General features: G+C 38.4%; 1 protein-coding gene across 6 annotated transcripts in view; it reads right to left on the bottom strand.

Moving 5' to 3' along the window:
* The window catches only part of PPP2R5C (protein phosphatase 2 regulatory subunit B'gamma), an 87,178-nt gene that overhangs the window by 38,030 nt on the left and 25,307 nt on the right, over positions 1-23,841 (bottom strand). The window contains exons 1-2 of one of the 6 annotated variants that reach the window (XM_086614033.1): positions 17,846-17,873; positions 17,348-17,471 (exon numbers count right to left, since the gene is read on the bottom strand). The exons of 3 other annotated variants lie outside the window; for them this stretch is intronic. In XM_086614033.1, coding sequence (XP_086470159.1) covers positions 17,348-17,441 — 94 coding nt within the window. In that variant the 5' untranslated portion in view covers positions 17,442-17,471; positions 17,846-17,873. Of the gene's footprint in view, positions 1-17,347; positions 17,535-17,845; positions 17,874-23,841 lie in introns of those variants that run through there. 2 more of the 6 variants (XM_086614034.1, XM_086614032.1) reach the window with 2 other exon arrangements.

The raw sequence follows: 23,841 nt of genomic DNA, 5'->3' as shown, positions 1-23,841 counted from the left end.
TGTGGCATCACTGGACATTGATGATTGATCCATCCCCTATCTTTTTCACAGAAGCCCATTTTTCTATATCAACAGCGTAATTTAATAGTTGCAGAATGGAGGATAAAAGGCAAGGCAAGATAAATAGGTGACTCAGAGATGTCAAACAAAACAGTTGATTTCTAGTACTGATTGAACTGAAATAAAGCAAGAAGTTTAAGATTTTAGGTCGTGTCCTGAGAGCAAGAACAGTTTTTACAATTTCTACCACAAAATACAATTTGTGGTCAGTAAAAATCACTACGTTACATCATTCTGAAAGCAGAAAACCAGAGACACAGCTGATAATTTACAGAAAATACCTACAGAAGATAAAATTCATCTCAGTTGTGTAACCACTTTCTTGCTAACATAAAAAGGCTCAGCAGAAACATCAGTTTTGCTCATCTGACAGCTCTCTGTTTCACTAAAAGAGCTCTTTTTTCCTTTGAAACTGTCAGATACCCATAGCTACCAGCCTATGTATGCACACATCAGTAAAAAAAGTTCCTCTCCTTTTAAATGGGTAGCTAGATTTTTTCATACAGAAACACAGAGGTTTAAGTCAAAGAACACGCAGACCACCATATACAGAGGAGAAGGAGCATGTGCAGAACTAAGGTCACAGAAAAAAAGATTAACTAAAAATCACATGCTAAAAGTAACTGCTTCCTTAAAACACTAGCATAGAGTAAAAGTCCGAGTGTGTAAGGTGACTCCTGCCTGCAAGCAGACGAGATCTTACGAACCGTGGCTGTGAACCTACCGAAGGGCTAGGGTTTTTTATGATATGGAAAACCCAACATTCAACTGTGCACCAGGGTGTTACCCAGAACATATCATCAAGTATATTGATAACACGGTACTTTCTGCTGATCAAAAGCAACTACCGGTGGATTTCAAATTCATGTCCGTTGGAAAAGCAAGCAGCATCAAAGCTTTAGTAAGCTTTCTAATTTGCACTATGCAGTTGTACTTCAACACAGTCCAATACTTGCAATATTTTCTTAGACATTTCAGTTGACAGTACCACAGCAGCATTTTTTCAAAGAATAAGCGGAGTTTAGTATCTTGAGCAAAAGAAATAGAAACTGCCAGACATGAAGGCAGAGCATAGGAAAAAGGACATAATGTGTCGAAACATGAATTTACCAGACTTAGCACTTTTTCCAGACCTGGTGATCAAATCCTTAAATAGAAAAGAATACAAGACAATGACAGAAAACTAGAAAGGAAGTTAGAAAAGCTTGTCTAACATTTGATAAAACTCCATTTAAAATATCTACCTTATTTTGAAATGGTTAAATTACTATCCTAATCCCAAGCAAGGAGTACTTTCCCGAGCTACAGAACTTAATTTTTATTGCATTTCTATTATATAACAGACTCATTGCAGTTTTCACTGATTTTGTTGAAATCATTATGACAATAATTAACACTACTTAGAGATGACACTCTACCAGTTAAGAGTATTCTATCCTACTACATGATATTGGAAATAAGGGGGTGGTGCAGGGAAGAAATCTTCCAACTCATGCATGGAAAGTTAAATCAAAGCTATTACTTCTAGCAGCACTTAAACTCAAGGAATACAAGAAAGTACTATAATTACATACAATATGCGATACATTTTATACTATAACTAGCAACCCTAGAAGTGGGAGTTTGGCTGCAGACATCCCAAAGTAGGGAAGATATTTTTGTAAGCATACATTGGACTAGAAAATACATTAAAACATACTGCTGTTTGTATTGTTTTATTTGGAACGGTATTGATCCTGTAGCAGCATTTCTTTGCCAAAAGAAACACTTAAAACAAGAAAAAAGACCACAGCGATCAAAGCCACAGGAACACTCATGGAAAAAGTGGGTGCTTTTATTAGACTCAAGAGAGCATGATATATAAACATTTTAAGTGCCATAGAAGAGGAACAAACTTCTACTCTTTATCTCATTAATGAAGATAAAAGGATGCACATCTAAGTGATGTGAAGTGTTGTAAAAGAACACAGGCTTACTCTGAAAGAACTGAGCTGTAAGTTTAAGGTCTTTCTCTAAATACCATGTAATATAATTGTAAACATTCCTACAGAATATTTCTCAACTGTCAGAAACAGGACACTGAAGATTGAGTGGACTTTCAGTCTGATGTACAACAAAGCCCATGGCTCCCAAACAACTCTTGATCAGTAATTAAAAATATTTTACAGGTACTTAGAGCTTCTGTATTACAAGAAAACATTTACTATTCCAACCAGCTATTATCATAGTAAAGTTGTGTTGGTCAAAGCCAGCTGGAAGGTGAGCTGAGAATGGTAGGTGGATGCACACGGGAAGTTCTCAATCTCAAGCAGTACTTGTATAGCAGACAAACTTCCCAAGCGTGACCCCCGTCTGCATCAGCTGCCTTTACGCAGCACTATGACTCTCAGTAGCAACCCAGGCATTCCGGAGAGGGGGGAAATGAGAACCAGCTGCAATTACTGGCTATGTTCACTCCTTTGCTTTCAAGGAACTGAGCTGCTGCCAGAAATACCTTTTTGCTGTTCTTCAGATAACAGAAATTTGTAGTTGGAAATTGCAAATTGGAAATTTTAATTTCCTTGCATTTGGAGAAACTGCACTGTTCCTGACTGCTGCTGTTTCACGTTCGGTAATACATCTGAAAGACTGGCACCCAAAATACGAGAACTACTTCCCTATATATTGACAGAAAATAAGTTTTAAATACAATACTTAAAAATCATGTATATATGACATAATTTCTACCTAAAATTCAAAAGCAATCTATTTTATTTTCAAGTAGTTCAAATTTTTGGACATTCAGGTACTCCAGTGGTTTTACTTAATTATTTCCAGCAAACAAGTCCTGGTTAGTAGCAAACATTCAAGCGTCATGTTTTCAATAACGCAAAAGCACTGAAGCTGCTTCTATGCTGATCTGCAGTTTGGATCTAGCCATAACTCCACTTGAGATAAAAAAGCTACCTCACCTACGACGGCTTGTGTATGAAACTAGTCTTTGTCGTGATACAGAGTGGGGAGAGGGGAGGCAGGAGCAAGATGCTGGAATTCATTAAGCAGAAAAGTACACACATTTAAAAGTCTTGGTTTCTACATAAAGAAATCTCTTGGCTAAATTTTTGTTCAAATAAGTGGCTTTTCATTGGAGTACGAGGCTTTTAAAGCAACACATTCTTCCGTTTAATGGAAAAAAAAATTGAAGACTGTTAGAATCAAACAAGCCATTATCAGACTAAATAAATGGCCAAAAAAAAAAAGCCACCACCCAAAAAAATCCCACAGTTTAAGAGAGCCTGAAAGGAATGAGAAGCACATGTTTGTCAGTCCTGGAGTGAAGCTCAAATCAGGTGCTTCACAACACTAATCCCCTCTGAAAGCTGCAGTTGTTGGAGAATCCAGTGCCGAAGGCTATTGCTGGTGGCAGCTACCTCCTAACTACAAGATTACACTGTGGTTTTGAGGATAGAGAAATTAAGTAATGACACTTAACTGTCAAAGATTTAAGATGGGATGTTTTAAGGACTGACTGGTAATGAAGTAGAAAAAAAGCCTGCTGCCATTTTATACTATTTGGCATAATTTTTTACATACTAAACCTGAGACACTGAAATTACTTCTAACAACATTTTTTCCAGGTGTACATCATAAGTCTAATGATGATAAAAATAGATCAACAGTGAATAATCTGTGCATCTAATTATCTAACGATTTTTCAAAAGCAGGCCAACACCACCCTGCACCTAAGCTCCTGCGTTATAGTTTTATCAGAAGTCAACTATTTTCTTAAAGTCATAAAAAATTTTAAAAATCCTTGAGAATACATTTGTAGTAACATTTACGAGAAATAAGGATTTTTAGACTATATTAAAGTGTTTAAAAATAGAAAGTGAAGAGTAAAAGTGATAACCGTATAAATACTTTAAAGGCAATGTACCATGAAGAGAAAAATAGGAACGCTTATACAGGAAATGACAAGTGAAACAAGCTGAAATGGGCTTGAGCTAATGAAATAAAAATTCCACCTGAAAATTAGGGAGAAAAATGACAGGGAGGATAATCAAACAGACAATGGAAGAAAAAAAAAACCTGTCTTAACAAGGGAAGAGAGAAACCAAACAGATAAAGAACTCTCAGTAGGGCTTTTTGGCACATATACAGTTAATATGATAGCAAAACCGAGTTTTAAACACAAAGTACTTTCTAGAAACTTAAGAGAAAAATCCTCAATTTCTTACTCGTTACAGTGTCCTTGAAGCCATTCTCATGGCATAAACCCAAACTTTCTATGCAACACCTTCAACAGCATTTGAAAACTTTAGAATTGTTTTTATAAAACAATCACTCCGAAAAAATGAAGCACTACCATGGTGAGACCAGATTTCAACTGCATTACAGAACATAGTTTAAGTGCATGGTGTAATTCAGAAGAAGATTTGTATGAAGTAGATTGAAGAAACCTATGAGCTACTGAATAAACACTGTCACTTTGGACACTTGGTTGAAATAAGTGTCAGCCAATCAAGCCGAACCATCTGCTGTAAGCAGAAGAGCTGTTTCCTGAAACACACCCAAACTCCAAACACCAACCCCTAATTCTAGTTAGACACCACTCATGAGTCTTGAGTAAATTGCGAAATCAATGTTACCTGTCACACATCTCTGATAAATACAATTCAAGGAACAACCAAGCGCCAACATGTTCCTCTCCTCACTCCCCACACATATGCTAAACCCTGGGGGTTATTTTGCTTGTGTACTAGTGGATACTTCCGAATGACAAAACAGGTGAATTTAGAATAATTACTAACAGATATCACAAGATATTACTTGGAAGAATGCTGAGTCACGTGTTGGACTGGAAAGAGATGACACAATAGATTAAAAAGCATGAAAAAAAGCCCCCATAGTTTTCTATGGTTAAACATCAGTGTTTCACGCTCTAATACAACCTAAGCCAAACACACAGCCCCATGCCACAACTCTGGTCAAGTTGTAAGCACAACTGCATGCATGTTTCGGCTTGTCTGAAGCTAGTATTTATTTTTAAGTTAACAAACACTTCCAAAACCTTTCCTTGATGAGAACGCTAAATCGGCTTTTAAATTCTCCACTCTTTCCAAAATTAGAAATAGGATGGGGAATAGGGGAAGTCTTTTGAAAAGCCTGTTCATAGGGAGGGCTTTAACAGCGCGGGTAACACCTGGCCAAGACGCAAACTAAGGTCTGAATAGCTGATCAACAGCTACAATCATCCCAAATTGCCATACAGCGTTAAAACTTCCAGCACTCATTACAAGATATGCAAAAGTATCACCAAATAACCACCAGGACTTTTTTGTGAGTTTCTTGAGAGCAATTTCTTAATAAATGTTAACAGACAGTAAGTCCCATCCTCTGTGGGGATTTTCGTTTGTATGGGTTGGGGGTGGGGTTGTGTGTGCTGGTGGTGGTGTTTGGGGGTTTTTGGTGTGTGTTTTTTTGTGTGTGTGTGTGTATTCCCTGAAAAATTCTACTTTCCATTTCAGCGCATAGTCTTCCTCATTTTTAGCATAAGCAACACTTCCTTAGTCCCATTTGCCTGTGAAATTTAGGCACCTCGTGTGATGTGAGACAGGTAAAAGAAATACTCAAGCACGACAGCAACAACGTTTTGGGAAAAAGAAAAATAAACAAACTTAGAGCTGGCAGCCAATGTTGCCCATGACCAATGCTAATAATTACTTAAAATGCTAACAGCAATTACCAGCAGTTCCCTGCTGGGAAATCAAAATCATGTTTCAGTAACAAAAGTTTTTTACTCCTATATGATAGAAAGTCAATTATGTCAATTTCAGAATGTACTAAAATATGCACTTCCAACATAATTGTATTTTAAGAAGATTACAGATATAATCTACCTGCACATTGTCAGGAATGAAGCGTTTAAAAATGTCCCATTCAACTCAAAAATCATTCCCGCACAATCCAACATTATTTTCCTCACATCATATTTGTCTGAAAAGATGTACATTCCCTTCAAACAGATGCCTTCAGTCTCACAGAGGAATTCTAGTAAGAACAGAAACTGCACCTATTAGCAAGCGTCCCTGCTTAGCTGCCAGAAGAGCTGACATTCTGCTGATAATTTCCACTAGAGTCCCACCCCTCTCGCACAGCAGAAAGAGTGGAGAATTTCATTACGTAATGCATTTAAGTCAGTGCCTCCAGCAAATCTCTAAATTTATAGGGCACAAACAAGTTCTTGGCTTTATAAGCTATGAATCCAAGACTGACCCACTACTGCACGTCCAGGAGTCCTGCATATGTTTATAAACATCACTCCCAGCACATTTCCCAAAATACTATTTTATTTACAAGTTTATTTTTAAACAGAAGATTTAGATCTGCAATAAAAGCAAATTATTTTAATTTCTTCTATGTAAAATAAGATTTAATATTCTTTATTCCTTAAAATGCATTAATGAATACTGAGTTTCCAACAAGAGGGAGAGAGAAGAGTTACACAGTGAAGTATATGCTCAAAATTTTACTTTAGAGAGGATGCGTTTATTCTGATTCAAATGTCAGTAAGATTTTAATTTTCCTACTGGGACAAGAACAACACAGAAGTTTTTATATAGCATGCAAATAACTTTACCAGACAGTCCTCAAAAAAACCCATCAGTTTTCAGATTTTAAGATAATTTATATAGAAGTTTAGACTTAACAGGAGCAAAAGATTTAAAAATATTCTGGGAATAGGTTGGAAGAAAGATTCTAGAATTAAGACTAGTTTGTTTGGAAAATTATTTTGGAAGAAAAACTTATTATACTCAAAGGACAGACTACACATTTTTCCCTTAAACTATTTATGCGATTACAAGCTTTGATCAATTTTGTTCAAGTCTTCTTTCCAACACAGACTGAATGACGCAGAACACCTCTGAAACACCACTGACATTATTATGCTTTCACTTGAAATACAAAAGCAATACAAGAATTCAGTTATAGGGGCTGTATGAAGATACACAGCTCTCAGTTTTAATCCAAAAAAGCAAATGAAAAACCTTCCATAGAATGGTTCAAAATGAAAAAGTGTTTCAAATTAGTAGACTGCTACAAATTACAAAAGTCCCAAATGAAAAATTCTACTACTTTTCTACAACTTTTGCATTTCATATTTTTTTCTTTATGTAACTTATAAAGAAAATACTTACTTCATAAAATTCAGATCGTTATCAGTAACAAGAGCAATTAGGAAAATTGAAGCCTGACATAAAACTGTCACTTCCACTACTGGTAACAACCTAGAGTCAGACCCCACCCCTAATTTTAACTGCACGTGAAAAAGAAAAGTTAATTAGCAAATTATAGAGAAATGGTGTTGCAGGCCTTGTATGTGCATTAAGCGGAACTGACTAAAATAGGTGCGGATGTGGCTTTAGAACATCACGCACTCAGTGTCATTTAACTCAATTTTGTCATTTGAGACACAACCCTGCGTGCAGAAGCCAAGTGTCAGCCCTGTTCGGCTGCCAAGACTGTACTTTCATCAGGATAGGATGTTTATCTAGGGCATAAAGGTTGGAACGTAAAAGCCACTGCCACCTGAGAAACATCTTGCCTGGGCATGATGTAAATATTCCTCTATCGATTAAATACTGCTGGTGCTCACTTAATCTGTGTGGTTTTACAACGCAGTTTCAGTAGCTAACAGTATTTGATAGCACATGGAGAGAATTAGCTGACTCTCTAGAGAAGGTGAAATTAATTATTAAAAGCATTGAACAGAAACAGGAATAAAAATTTTCCTCAGAAACAGATGACACTGAATTTTAATCTTAAAATGTATTTCATAGCAACAATCCCAAACCAGAAGGTTTTTAATATATGAATAAAAAATAAGGAAACTACACATTTATGCCAATGTAATTTTTGCTTTCTTCAAAGGGCACACAAATTACACCATGAGTCAGTAAATGCAACTTAAAAATTCCAGCTGAGTACCTTCCTATAATTTCACGGAATTTTCAGCTCAACAAAAAGTCCCCTCCAGAGATATTTTACGTCATACCCTTAGAAAGTTTAAGTGCAGCGTGAATACTTCAGAGTCTCATTGCTTCAAGAAGCAGAACTTACACATGTTCTTCGTATAGGCAAAGGATCTATAGAAAAGTAAAAATAACCCGAAGTGAAATAAGATGAATGACAGAGCACACAGAGTAAAAGCAGTAACAAGGTAAAATACATCTTCTGATACGAAGTGATGCACAGGAAGTGAGGAGTTAGAGTGTTGTCACCATGTTAAATGCAGCCGGAGTGATATGTAAGCAACCTCCTCTAAATCTGCTCTTGGTCAAGTACTAAAAACATTCACCTTGAGTTGCTTCACTATATATATATGTATATACATGTATATGTATATATATCTCCTCAGCAAGTTTGCTGTCGACACCAAGCTCTGTGGTGGTGTGGACATGCTGGAGGGACAGGATGCCATCCAGAGGGACCTTGACAGGCTGGAGAGGTGGGCCTGTGAGAACCTCATGAAGTTTAAGGCCAAGTGCAAGGTCCTGCACGTGGGCTGGGGCAATCCCAAGCACAAGTACAGGCTGGGCGGAGAATGGATTGAGAGCAGCCCTGAGAAAAAGGACTTGGGAGTGCTGGTGGATGAGAAGCTCAACATGAGCCTGGGAAATGTGCGCTTGCAGCCCAGAAAGCCAACCGTATCCTGGGCTGCATCCAAAGAAGCGTGGCCAGCAGGTCGAGGGAGAGGATTCTGCACCTTTACTCTGCTCTCATGAGACCCCACCTGGAATGCTGCATTCAGCTCTGGAGTCCCCAACACAAGAAGGACATGGAGCTGCTGGAGCAGGTCCAAAGGAGAGCCACAAAGATGATCCGAGGGCTGGAGCACCTCTGCTATGAAGACAGGCTGAGAGAGTTGGGGCTGTTCAGCCTGGAGAAGAGAAGGCTCCAGGGTGATCTTATTGCAGCCTTCCAGTACCTGAAGGGGGCCTACAGAAAAGCTGGAGAGGGACTTTTTACAAGGGTATATAGTGATAAGACAAGGGGCAATGGCTTTAAACTGAAAGAGGGGAGATTTCGATTAGATATAGGGAAGAAATTTTTCAGTCTGAGGGTGGTGAGGCACTGGAACAGGTTGCCCAGAGATGTTATGGATGCCCCATCCCTGGAAGTATTCAAGGCCAGGCTGGATGAGGCTTTGAGCAATCTAGTGTAGTGGAGGATGTCTCTGCCCATGGCAGGGAGTTAGAACTAGATGATCTTTGTGGTCCCCTCCAACCGTAACCATTCTATGAAACCATTAAAAAACAATCAGTCTGTGTCTGGCTGTGTGCTGTGGCTACGTCTGGGTATCCTTTGAAAAAATCTAGCAAAACCATACAAGAAGCAAGACAATAATGCAGTCATTTGTACAAATAGCAGTCCTGACAATTCAGATGGCTATCTAATACTAACTGATGAAACTCTTAAGCAAATATTTCACAGTCCTATAGATACAAGAGGCTTACGTTCATTAAGAATAGGACTGCTGCTTGTTCTTGAGGAAGATGGTCTTGTTTCCTTTTGAAGCGACACTTTTAGAAAGGAACAGTGGATGGATTTCAAAGCTAACAATTCAGTGTACAACGTGTTAAGGAACGTTAAAGAGCAGCAGTGGCTGAGATCTGGCTCTGAGGATATAGAAAACTTTTGACAAGATGGATGACTATGAACTCCAGGAGTTATGCTGAGTATCAGTGAAGTCTGGGTGGCTTGGTAGGAAGGCACAGGTATCAGCCTAAACATGCATCTGATTCTCAACCCTTCAGATTATCAAATTGTAATTGGCTCATACAGAAGAAAAGGGAAGCATTTTTATCTTCTTTAAATCTCAGCTGAGGTTTATCCATTTGATCCAAAATCAACAACAACTATGAACCACAAGCAGGACAGAAGGAGTGTGCTGGCCACAGGAAAACCCATTTATTGGATTAGCAGGGGTGAAAACAGTTTTGAAGGTCTTTTGCACAATAATATTTCCACAATATTAAAAATGAACCCGCGATTTTACCTGTAGCTGTAATTTTTTCATTTAAATTCACTGAAAGAGAATTAGCACGATTCATCACTGTGATGGAAGTATTGCTGAAGAAAATTAAGATGTCTACGCTATGTACCTTTTTTCCCAGGAAGATTTTACTCACTTCTCACAACAAAGAATCACAGTAGCTGAAACGTTTACTAAATTTAAATGTGTTGATGGATTAAAGGGAATTAATATTTAAACAAACATACATGCTCAGACCAGTTAAATTCATCATCCTTAAAAATACCTACTTATGTGGAAAACGCAAGGTGTGTGTGAACGTGAAGATTAGCATTACACAGAAAATACAGAAGGAATAAACCAGATTCATTTTCCACTGCAGTATACACTAATAGCAAAAAACCAGTAGCACAAAAGGTGACTTTGAGATTTTTAAACATGCTTTCATAATCAGCATAGACTAGTTTCAGACTGTAATAAAATATTAATATGCCAAAAAAAGGCAAACTGACAACATGTAAAGGAAATTATGCTTGAAATTTATCAAGTTCTTGGAAAGCATTACAAAGTTGGTAAACGACAACTACCCCTGGATTTTTAGACTTTTAGCATAATGTTTTTATAATGCAGGAAGATTACCAGGAACATGTTGTAAGGATCTGTGGTAGAAAATATACTGTTCAACATTTCCATAAACACCACAGAAGATGAATAGTGAGGTCACACAGTTTGCTAATGCAATATTCACTGTCAGTTTAAGGTTTGTTAAAAAGAGCTACAGAAAAATCTCATGATGCTGAGCAAATGGATTCAATCTATTAGATCTTTCCAAAATCTGATAAATGTAAAGAAATGTGGGTGAAATAGTTGACAGTGCACATTTATGAGTTCTAGTTTATTCAGAAGATACTTTTAGAGTTATGGATGTTATGTAAAAAACATACACCTGCCATGATAAGAATATTGCTCTTCACATTTAAAAAAAGCACACTAAAATTCATAGTTTAATATTTTTAAGTAAAAGTAAGGCCAGTTATTTTTGGCCTCACATGCAGCAAAGAATGGACCATCTCATTTCTGCTCGCCTAATCTTCCACCCAAAGTAGAGTGAGATAGACAAATCCGGCTGTTTTAAGTATCTCCAAGCACAGAGATTACAGCCCCTTTTGGAATCTTGTTCCTTAATCACTTTTACAGTGAAAACTTTTTCTCCTTGCATGGAACTGCAATCTCCCATGTGTCAACTTGTATCGGTTACTTCTCACTCAGTCACTGTGGACCTCTGAGAAGAGCCTGGCTCTGTCCTCCATGTTCCCAGCATAAGAAGGACATGGAGCTGTTGGAGCGGGTCTACAGGAGGGCCACAAAGATGTTCCGAGGGCTGGAGCACCTCTCCTATGAAGACAGGCTGAGAGAGCTGGGGTTGTTCAGCCTGGAGAAGAGAAGGCTCTGGGGAGACCTTCTAGCAGCCTTCCAGTACCTAAAGGGGGCCTACAAGGAAGCTGGAGGGGAACTTTGGACAAGGGCGTATAGTGATAGGACAAGGGGCAATGGCTTTAAACTGAAAGAGGGGAGATTTCAATTAGATGTAAGGAAAAAATTTTTCACTCTGAGGGTGGTGAGGCGCTGGAACAGGTTGCTCAGAGAAGTTGTGGCTGTCCCATCCCTAGAAGTTTTCAAGGCCAGGTTGGATGAGGCTTTGAGCAACCTGGTGTCGTGGAGGGTGGCCCCGCCCATGGCAGAGGGGTTGGAACTAGATGATCTTTAAGGTCTCTTCCAATCCAAACCATTCTATGATTCTATACCCTTCCATCAGTTAGTTGACAGTGTCTCCCCTTAGCCTTCCCTTCCTCGAGCCACATAAACCCAATTCTTTCAGCCTCCTTTTGTACATAATGAGATTAACTGCTACTATTCTAAATGTTGAATTTGGTCTGTATTACTTCTGAAGTGTGAGCTTTGGTCTCTGCTTCCCATTTCATTACAAAATGGATTTTTTTTTTTTTTAGCTCAGAAACAACTCCTGTAACGTAAGAGCCTTCATGATTTTTAGCAAGTATGGTTAGACAAAAGAATTTTCAGGTCAACTATTTTTCAAGAAAAAGAGTTACATGCTGGGTTCTTTCTAAAATGAAAACATCAAGCTTTTCTCCTTTAAGAAATAAATTGCATACTTTAGGTTTAAATGCAGTATGCAGCTCACTTAAAAGTTGTTTCTATGTTTACACATTGTCAAAAGGGACTTGATCTTTCATGGCCAAGTACGAAAACATAAACGAAGTGGAAATGCACCTTGCAATAGCTAGACAGCACTTGGTTGCTTAAGAACCTGAAAGTAGTTCATGACGATCAGGTAACCTTTCAGCTCCAGATCAAAGGTGGCCCAAGCTCAGGGAAAACACCACCGACTGGTGCCTGGTGCTATAGTAGTACCTAACCCAACCCATCTTTCAATGGGCTTTGACAAGAATGGAAATATCTAAATGCTCAGATATTTACATCACAAAAACATTACCACTGACATTTTTAGCCATATCCTGTAGAAAAGCACTATGTGAAGACAGAATATGAACTAGCTTCCATGATCCCGTACGTACAAAGAACACACAGAAAGACTGGACAAAGCTAACATCACTTACACGGTCTCTGAAAAAAGTCAAAGCATCTTTCATAAAATCTGAAGTGACTTAAATAATGACAAAGTTGAATCTGTCAAAAAAAATTTGCTGCTCTGGAAGGCAGAGGAGAAGGATGGAGAATGAGATATTTGAAACAGGTTACGGCCTACGGGAAGCATCAGTTTGAGCTGACACAGTATCAGGGTGTTCTCACTCTCCTTCCCACACAACTTTCAGTCTGCCTTGCAAAACATTATGAAAACCATTTTTGAAAAGCATGAACAGACATCACCAATGCCAGGCAGTCTGCATCTAAGCCGCTGAAGTAACCTCTGTATTCTGCTAATTCTGCCATTGTAGATCAGAGCAGAGTTTTACCTACATTTTGTTCAAATAGCTGTGTCTTGAGTTCATAAAAACACTGGCATTTGGGTTACTTCTATGTTACTGATAAAACAGTATTAAGATGTTTTTCTTAGCAGCATTGCATTGTATTTCTAATTTAAAATGTGTGCACACCCACAACGAATAAACATTTATAATCTGCCTACAGAATGAATTACGATTGTTTTCCACCTGCAACCACACTCCGTACTACAGCTGCAGTTTTCAGGAAAACAACTCACAACAGTAAATATGAACTAGTAACTCTGAAGCCTAGTGACGAACATTTACTGGTTTTGCTAATCCATGCTCCTTTTACAACTGCTTTCTTTGCTTGAAGTGCTGAGATAGAAATCAAAAGGTCCCAATTCCTTCCCCTAGGCCTCACTTCATTTATGTGGATCCTCCTGTCAGGGCCTGGAGTGCAGTTCCCTCACCCTCTGGGTTTAGCTGCCAGAAGGGCTCCATAAGGAGAATGACAAATTTTGAAAACGCCATTCAGTGCTCTGCTTCTCTCCTTGCTGTAAAAATCTTAAATTCATAATATGTAATAACCCTCTTCTACGTGCTGTCCTAATGTCATCTTCACAGCTGGTGACCTGTCTATGCATGAAGATTCTAAAGGAGCTCTCCATGCAGATATCCCACGATCAGTTGTTTTGGCTACACCACTTGTTTCACAGCCAGCTACGAGCTCAAGCCTCAACCCAGGATCACCAACCACAGTAGTTATTCTATGGCCATAATGGCTGCTCAAACTGAAACTGTAGTTTTCTTGGATGCTTTGGATCATTCCAATACAAGGTAAGTTTTCAGTTCACCACAATAACCAGTGACAAGCAGCTCAGATGACCAATATGTGCCATCTTTGTGTTCTAGAAAGATCAACACAGCAGGAGTGTAACTCGGATTTCCTGGAAAGCCTGTTGTGAGTGGAATGACCAAAGGCTCACCACCCCAGCAGGCCAGACGCTCTCGCTGAGCCAGTGCTTTCAACACAAGCAAATAGCATACATCAATGGCTCCACACCACTTGCTTTCAGTGTAGATTAGGTTCTTTTGGTGCTTGGTATTTTCCAAAAACAGGACAAAGTCATCATCTGCAGATCTGATTTCTACACATCAGTCTTGAACAACTGCCAACAGTCTATGGTTGTGACAAAGGGCATAGTCTCACAGTAGTTGAATGAGGAAAGGAGAGCAAGTGTACTGACAATAATCAGGGCCAGCCAACAGTCCAGTGGTTCCTGAACAAGTCCACAGTGAAGAGGCACACCAAGCTGGGTAGTCAACACATCAGGATCCTGATCAGCGAGGTATGTGGCTGGACAGCCACGTAGCTGCAACCTAGCTGAGGCAACCACCAAAGCCAAGAGCCTGAGCTTCAAGACATCTGAGTGAGAGGGGATCCCCGACAAGACTTCTCACAGCTCCTTCCACAGCAGTCTGACTCAAGGTTACATGGCTGCACCACATCCAAGATGACCTTGAGCACTGGCAACTAAATGAACTGTTGGAATGAACAGGGTATTTGGGGCCTTGACACCTCCTATCCTAACAAATACCTACTGCTCCTCCTTATGGATGATTGTGCAGATACCAGTGACAGTAACAGAAGTCAATAAAATTTTGACACCTTTATTTCCTTCTCACAAGACTCGTAACATCATTTTAAAAAAACACCTGCATCTATTTTTTCCAATCATGTTGTTTAGGCAAAGCTGTAAGTAGCCCAGACAATAAAACTGTCTGCATTTCAGGAGGGAGAGGAAGACAGGGAACAAGCTCCCATTCTATGTCAGATCAGAAGATTCTATTTTTATTCTGCAAACATTACATACTCCATTTGACCTAGGTACCAAAAGTGCTTTAAAATTAACTGTAAAAGCAAGATTGCAATTTTTATTTTCAAAAGAGTCCTGATAGCATAGCCTACACGGCTTCACGGATATATATATTTTTTTTTTAAATAAGGCCAAATATGGTAGCTACAATATAAGGGTAACATATAACACAATACATCATCTCAAAATTTTAGTTTAAAGATTATATGAAATTGTTGATAAAGCAGTATCTTCTCCATTACTACAAACTAGATCTACTAGCAACAACTGAGGGGCTTGTGCCCTTTGACGTTCAAGTTTTAGCTCTTGTAGCTGCAAAGAGGAGTACTTCTACTAGAAATTTAATTCTATATTGCAACAGATGATGTAAAAGGACAACTGTAAAAGTAGCATGGATTTGGACAAATGGTAAGCGTTTGTCATTAGGCTTCAGAGTTACCAGTTCATTTTTACTGCTATTAATATTGCATGTGTTGTTCTGACAGGCTTAATTTTGGAGGCAGATCAGTACTGGTAACATCAGAGCATCTAGTGAGATGAGGAACACACAAAAAACCCAAGCAAATTCTGTATACATATATGTATGGAAGAGATGCTTTTCCTCTCCCAGCACCAAGAAACTCCTCTGTGCTGTAATACCAGAAAACCATCTAATTTCCTGCCATCTGAAAAATCCAAAACAATCTCCCAGTTATTCCTTAATAGCTAACAAGAAAGTTCACTCTCATCACCAGTTTAAAATAAAAAACACCAAAACAAAACCACAAAACCCTTTAAAAGCTACTTTACTATCGTATTATCCAGTCCATCAAAAATTAAGGTCTTAGGAAAGTAAATTTCAGAAGAGTTTCTTAAAATGTGTTGTTTCCACAATTACGTATTTGATTGGAGCAACAACAGGGATAATAAATTCACTGACAGGAACCTTGTTATCGTATTGAGACAAAGGATTATTTAGGTTCATCATTATAACATGTCATCATTCTGATGCCAATCTTTATTTGTTTTCCTGACTTGCACCTCTAAAAGATGGTGCTTCTCCCCTTCCAAAAGACAGCATCTACCAGAGAATTAAGGTGATTTATGCAGAGTGAAAAGCGAAGGCCTATCTACAGGTCAGGAGGTTGCATTTATATTCCCTTGAAAACAAGCACCGTCCCTATTCTAACTCAAGGGAATTTTATCGCATTTCCCCCCCACTCAGACCAAAAAGAGTCTTCTAGAATACATTCAATCCCACTTCAGACAGAGGAGGATATGGCTCTTTTAAAAGGTACAGAGAAATACATGAAGACCAGTGCTACTGCTTAAAGGAGCAGGCTTCTGAACAGGTGGGGTTTTTTAAACCTTTAAAGCAAAATTTTTTCACTGTACGGAATATTAGCGAAAATAATACTCTTTTCAGTACTAACATCTGGCCCATGCCAGCGAAAGCCAAGAAGCAAAGGTAATTGAGAAAGGTATCAGCTGTGTTTTTTGCATATAAATGTCATTGTTCAAGGTGTGCTGATCCCAGCTAATACATGTTCTGCTTAAAAAGTTCTGAACCAAAACCACCTTAAGACAGACATAAAAAAAAAAAGGCAGTTTTGGCTTGTTAACAGTCAGCTAAAACAAAAAAATAAAATACACCAAACCACCCCCATAGCAATGCAAAATTTTACTAACTGCAAAAATACAGAACAAGAGATACGCTCTGAGTATTAATGCCGAAGCGTCATATCGACATGTATTTTCCCAACGAATATATAAAGCGTAGATTTGCAACACACTAATTCTATAAACCCGAAAGAACACGTTCTGTGAAGAAATTTAACATTCAAAACTGCACAAAGTGATAGGCACATAAGAGCTTGCTTGTTGAAGCCGAACCGCATCTCTCCTAGGAAATGCTCTCTGAATACATAAAGGATATTTTCATAATAAATGTCACATCTCTCCCCCCCCCCCCTTCCTCTCCAACAACACTCCCAATTCTTTCACAAGCTGCAGTGGGTTTTAAAGTAGCTCCATCTGAGCGATTCACACAAAAAAGGCTTTGAAGCACACCACACATTCGCCCTTATTCTACAGAAACTGTATAGTGATAACTTGGCTCTTCCCTCCCCCCACTCAGCACCTTTCTGGGGTAGTGACTTCACATCCTTTGACATCAGCACAGCTTGGAAGGGGGATGGGAGAGTTACAGCAGAAAGCAGTAAAACCTGCTTTTAACTATGCATGCAATGCCTTGACGAATTCTTACATCTTCCCAAAACGCATTTAATACAACAGGGGTTGCGATCCGCCCCGGTTTTTCCGCGGCTGTACCAAGCTGAAGGGGACCGGGCTACAAAGGGCTTCCTGCTCCCCGTATCCGAGCGCCACAATAGCCATTTATTAGCTCGGCGGAGGGTCGCGATTCACTCTCGCGCACAATAACTCACCTCGGATATGCAAAAGGGCCACAGGCTGGAACGGCCCATTGGAATTGGCTGCGTCAACCACCATCCTGCTGCCAGCTCTGTTACATGTCAACATCTAGGCTCCAGCAGGCACGGCAGTGTATTCCTTAAGGCAAGAAACCGGCCTCCATTTTAGTTTAAAAAAAGACAGAAACTGAAGCGCTCTGCAGCTGGAGGGAACTGGCTGCTCAGTGATGTCAGCGGGCGGGAGGAGCCCCATTGGCTAACGGCAGCAACTTCAAATGACACCCAGAGGCCGCAAACGAGCGGGGGCTGCTGCGGGGCTGTCACTGCGCCCCGCGCAACGCCCCGCCCGGCGGACCGCGGCCCCTGCAGCTGCCGGGGCTTTTGCGTGGTTTTTTTTCGTTGGTTGTTCGCCCCCCCCCCCCCCCCCTTAATTTATTTATTTACTTATTTTTAAACCAGGATTACTTCATTGCTGCGCTATTATTTCCCCCACAGATAATACTCGGTACGCACCTGCTAGAAAGAACGCGCGCATTTTTTTTTTTCTTCTTTTTTTTCTTTCCTGGAAAAGCCAAAAGCTTAATCTTTCCTTCAGTGAGGTTGCCAAGAGCTACCAAACTGCAGTTCAACTCAACCACGGAAAAAGACAGTGTTAAGAGAAACATCTACAACTTCGGCTTTCAAAAGCCATATTAAAAGGTGATTCATAGTAAGAATTAGTAGTAGTAGTGATTTATAAATACAAAACCTTGTAAGTATTGCCATGAAGTATTCTATGACTGGTTGCTAATACGTATGTTATGAATAAAAAAATATACACATATATGACATTCAAGAGTTGAAACCTCATGTTTCATGATCATCTGAATATTTCTTCTAATCTAGAAAGGGACGTATCTTAAGTTTAACTTAATGTTGTTAAACTTGGATATTGCAAAACTCAGGTTTTTCTTTCTAGAAAGTTCAGAAGTTATAAGTAACTTATTATTAAAAGCTAAAGTATTGCAGCACTAAGAACCAATATACAGGCATATGAAAACAGTTTTGCTGTTTGTTACCCCAGAAATACAAAAAAAAGCACAGCATAAACATTTCCAAAATTTTTAAACTACTTATGGTATTTGGAACAAAACTGTAAGCAACCTTTTCTTCATCATATGAGACTTGCACATTTATTTTGACAATGAGCTATTTGAAGTAACATTTTTTATAAGCAGCTATTTGAAGGACCATTTTGCCTCCTACTTACTGCACCTCTGGGAGCGATGTTCAGAAAACAGGCAATATTATACTTGTACCATCTCCAAATCTGTGCTTCTCCCCAAATACTATTTGTACCAGTATGTCACCTTTAACCATTTAGATTACTTAATCTATGACACTGTCCTAACTCACATCTACTCAAAAAAGGAGTACATCAGAAAAAAGAGGAAGAGACTTTTCAATTAGATAAGTTACTGATGAAAATGTGGAGCAAAAACAAATTATAGGGCATATGAATACCTGGTTAGAAAAATTATATTGCACTACAATAATACACTGTCAAAGGTAAGTCAGAGCTGTACTGAATATTACTGAATTGGATGAAGAGAAAAGACTAATTGGGATACAAAACCAAGAAATATTAACCACAAGACACAAGAAGAAATAAATTGGATATATTGATTACTGACAAGGCCTGATTTGAATACTACCTCTTCAATGTCACAGCCGAAGAAGGATATAAATCTGACAAGAAAGCCCAAAGACAACCAATCTAGAAAATATTACTTAGTTAAAAAAAATAAAGCTGCTCTGTTTGGTGTGGGTTGTGTGGGGGTAGGTTTGTTTGTTTTGTTTGGTTGTGTTGTTTCAGTTTAGGTTTTTTTTGTGTGGGTTTTTTTTTTTTTTTGACAGAAAGGACTAGATTGAGAATATCCAAGTATTTTAAAAAGTAATTATGGAGATGGAAAGAATTAGTTTTTCTACATTCACTATGGACAGTAAATTCCTCCTCCTACATCAAGGAAGATTAGGTTAGATATTAAATGAAATCCTCTCGCAATAAGCATAGTAAAACAAAATAAGACACTGCAAACTTTCTCTCCAGTAATTTAAAAAATGGCCAAACATAATGAGTGACATAAATGCAGTTGATTCTGCTTTTGAGAACATCAAAATGGGCTATGTGAACTTCTGATGCCTTTTAAAACATTTTCCCTAAGACTACAGAAATTCACATAATTTGTCCTTCCAGTCTAAGCAAAAACAGGGGAGGCGTATTCTCAAAAATGTCAGGTTTTATATATGTATATCCCTTGGGTATACCTTGCCTGTGCAGTTTTAGAGATATGCCTTTAATAAAACTAGATTTAAAAACAAAACCAAGACTAACCTCAAACAAAGTTTTCTACAAGATTGTGATGGATGAAACAAAAAAAAATTTGAAGAACAGCACAGTTTTTTTCCAATATTTTCATATGCAGAATTTTGTAAGCAAGTTCTGTTTCTTTTCTCCACCTAAAGTACAATTAGACTGTTCTACAGTGATAAGCTGCAGTATGAAGCAGCAAAAATTAGGTTTAAAATTCCAGTTTATCTGGTAACCGCATCTTTAAGAGGCAGCTGCTCTCTCTCTCTTCCTTTGTACTCACATCTTTGCTTTAATGGTCAACTGCTGCTTCTGTCTCTTTGAAACTCCCTGTCAAGATTAAAATGGATATGAAGACTGCTGGTACGACAGCACACAACCTAACTACCGTATTGGAACACAACAGAGCAAAAAGGGAGTGTTACTGTAGTTACAGTGCCATTTCTTATTTTATAGGTAGGCATCACTTGAACAGCTGGAGATTCATTAGCAAATTGTAGTTAATGGTTTAAGAGTCAACCTCCCCCACACTGTTCTTCACTAAAGATATAAAATATGACATTTGCAGTGCTAGCAGTAGTGTTGGCAGAGCACTAAGTCACATTTTCTCTTGCAAGATACACATAATTTCCTGTTCATTTTTCGTCTTTGCAGGACTGTTACATCTGAGGCCAGTACTTAGTAAACTTACCATGAAACTAGTTCAAAGAGCCATAATTCAGTACATTTCTTGTGTGCTTCTCACAGGACACTAGTGGAGCTGAAGAACTTCAATCCCTATAGGATCTTTTGCTCATTAACAAAATCTGGTATCTTCTCACTAGTTGTACAGATTGAGAGGTATATTCTGCTCAGGAGGTTTGTATACCCTCCCTTTGCTTCAGTCTCAAAATATTTGGTTTACCACCAAAGGAAAATATTTACTTAAGTTGAATTATTTTGAGCAACTTCATTTGGGAAAAAAACGGCAAAGAAAATTAAGTTAGGAATTGACTTACTAATGGGAAGGGAAAGGATATTAGGGCAAGTGGAATGGAGCTAATGAATATCAATGGAAGGAGGAAGAGGTTACTTGAACAAATTTATGACATTGCTGTTGCAAGAGAATAAAAAAACATTAACTTTGGCTACCCATTTTTAGAATTAAATGAATAAAAAACCATATTGACAGGTTAGCAAAACTGTAGCTATTACAGGTTTCCTCTGAACTCTGCTCATCACTTCTAACTTCCTGATGATGGGAATGAAGGAAAATCCTATAAAGTTCTCAGGATATAATTAAATGCATTACTTTAGGATCCAGCACTATAGCTGGTGAATTCTCGTTACAAGGGAGGCTATGTAGGATTTCTTTCAAAACAAATACTCCATTTGGGTTCCGATGTAAAAAACAACCAACCCCACCCTCCCAACAGGTTGCCTTTACTTCCATTCTGAACTATTCTAACTGATAGTGACAGATTCAACAACATACAAAATAATGACAATTGCCTGAACTTCTATTTACATGAAGACACCTCGGACAAAGTTGGTTACCTCTCAGACTATATGAGGAGTTTTCATTTTTCGTCTGGGGGAGAAGCGAGCTATTTATTCTGAACTCTAAGGGAACTAAAAGCATAATTCCACAACTGCTGAAGTTCCTATTCCTCAGCAACCTAAGCCAGCCTAGTTGCAGACTGCTTCAGTCCCCTTCCTGCATTCCCCTCTGCTGTATTTTGCTCTCATCTGCTTCAGTGGTCATCAGACCCATGGCTGAGTTGTTTTAGTCCACTAATCCAAAAGAAAGCCACTTACTTTATTATGAGGTTGGTTTTGTGTTAACTTAGACTGCGTTCCACAGCAGACTACACAGAGCTAAGTCTATATGAGCTACTGCTGCAATCCCACCTCTTCTGAGGCACACACGCACAACCTTCTGAAATCGCTGTACAAGGGCTTGTGCAGTTGCATGGTTGAAAGAGATTAGGAAACTGAGCAGAGTTAAAATGAGAAGGAAAAGAGTTAGTTTGAGCCATGTTGATTCCACTATCTGGTTCACCAGCCAGCCACCCAAAAAAGGGGTGGGAATAAACATGACTTGGTTTTTACTAGTAGGACCAACCTAATTTACTTTTTTCCCCTCCAATTACAGCCTAAGCGAAACTTACCATTCTCACAAATGATGTAAGGCTACAGAAAATAAGGGTCTCTTCACAACCCTGAACAATGAGTTACTCGAGGAAAACACCTGTTTTAGGGGAGAAAAGGCATTGGATACTACACATTCTGGAGAAGAAACCACAGCAATAGGAAGGATACTGGGCTTCTCCTACAAGGTTCTGACTCGATTCCGAAGGACAGCCAAGAGAAAATTCTTCAAGGAAACAGAAGCAGTAAACACCATGTTAATACCTGGCTATCAAAAGAAATAACAGATAAGAAAAAAATCCCTACCTGGACACATGAAACAGGTATGGACTATTGTTTGGCTTCCTTAAAGAATTCCCAAGACTGAAGGATGGCAAAAGATACTATTCAATCTTCCACATTGAGAAACTGATAATATTTACCACTTCTAGTACAGGAGAAAACTGATTAAAAGTGGAATTGGCAATCATCTGCTTGTGATTGGATTTGTCTCTATCTGGATTTCCTAATATTTGCATGGTCACTGTAGCGCAGACACAACAGTGCCAAGTTTTCCTTCAGCCAGTAGTATATACTCAAACGGTTTTGTAAGCGGGGGGGAGAAATCAGCAGATATCTGTTGAGTTCAGAAGGCTGTACAACATAAAAAAATCATTAGTTACCTTAAAAGAAATATATTTTGGGGATAGCATCTGGTACAAAAACCTATTTCCCAGGGCAAATAGCAGAAGCTCGTTTCAAGTACTGGCACACTATTTTAACCAAGCCCAGTATAAAAGCTAACATGTATACCACCAAATTCACTCCTATCTGCGGCGTTATTACATAGGTCATACATGTCATTTTCAAGAAATGAAGCATAAAAAATAACATTTAAGAGTAAACACTTGAGAGTGTGCTAGTTATCCAAAGACTGACTTATATGTATAAATATTGCATTCAATGTTTGATCAGTACAGGTCTTAGGACAGGATAAGTTTAGTGCAGCAGCAAAAATGTTTAGGTCTGATTATAATGAAGACTTGTGCAATGGAACAAAATGTTCTTTTTGTAAATAAGGGTCTAATAAAACAGAGATCTAAACTCAGAAGAGACAGGTTAGAATCTAGAAAATAAGACAATACCACATTTAAAATCCTATTTTTATGGATTCCATCCAAGCTTCAGTGGAAACAAGTTTGGTAGGAAATGCTGCCAGAGACAGATGTAGAGCATTTTTCTAACACTTCCAGCTGCTGACTAATGAGTAGGTGTTTGATAGGGCAGTTGAAATGAAAAATGGCTCATTAATCCAAGCCTATGATTTCATGTAAAGCTAGCTAAAGAAAAAAATTCACACGCTCAAGCAAAGTATTTTTCTCTGTAACCTTTTTTTCATAGTTATTCTCTCACTGTCACATTTCTTAATCTTTCAAATGTTACAAATTAATTCAGACTGGATAATTCCTAAATACTTTAATATTAATGATTTGATAATCATTAAATATTAAAACATTTACTCATTTGACAGTTCACATTTTCCTGGATAAACACAAAACAATTGCGAGTTTTTGCTTTAAGAAATTTATATGCTTAAACATGTTAGTAATTCTTCTAAACATTTTAAAGGAAAACTAAATACAGGAAAGTCTGTTTATGCAACACTATGATAATGTTTTAAAGATCAAAGTCCAAACCCAAAGTTACTAAATTAACATGGCAAAGAAAGTCTCCACAGTTCTCTCACATGATACAATACGTACAATGACGTTTAACCATACAGATGTAGGAAAGAGCGAGCTTCTGCAGTACAGTCCTTTACTACAATAAATTCAATACAATATCGGGCTGCCAAAAATACTACAAAAGCATCAATGCAGCCAGGACCAGAAAGACAGCATTTAGGGTACTGAGTTTGTGTGCAAGAGAGGAGCATCATCTGCTTCACAAAACTGTATTCATCAATGTTTTGCATGGGAATTAATTTGTTTTGCCTCAGTGTTTTGCCTTTCAAATGCACTACATCTTAGGGCAAATTATCTTTTATAGG

This window comes from Tauraco erythrolophus, chromosome 6 (genome assembly GCF_009769465.1).
Source record: "Tauraco erythrolophus isolate bTauEry1 chromosome 6, bTauEry1.pri, whole genome shotgun sequence".
Classification (NCBI taxonomy): domain Eukaryota; kingdom Metazoa; phylum Chordata; class Aves; order Musophagiformes; family Musophagidae; genus Tauraco; species Tauraco erythrolophus.
This window is presented reverse-complemented; position numbering and strand designations above follow the sequence as displayed.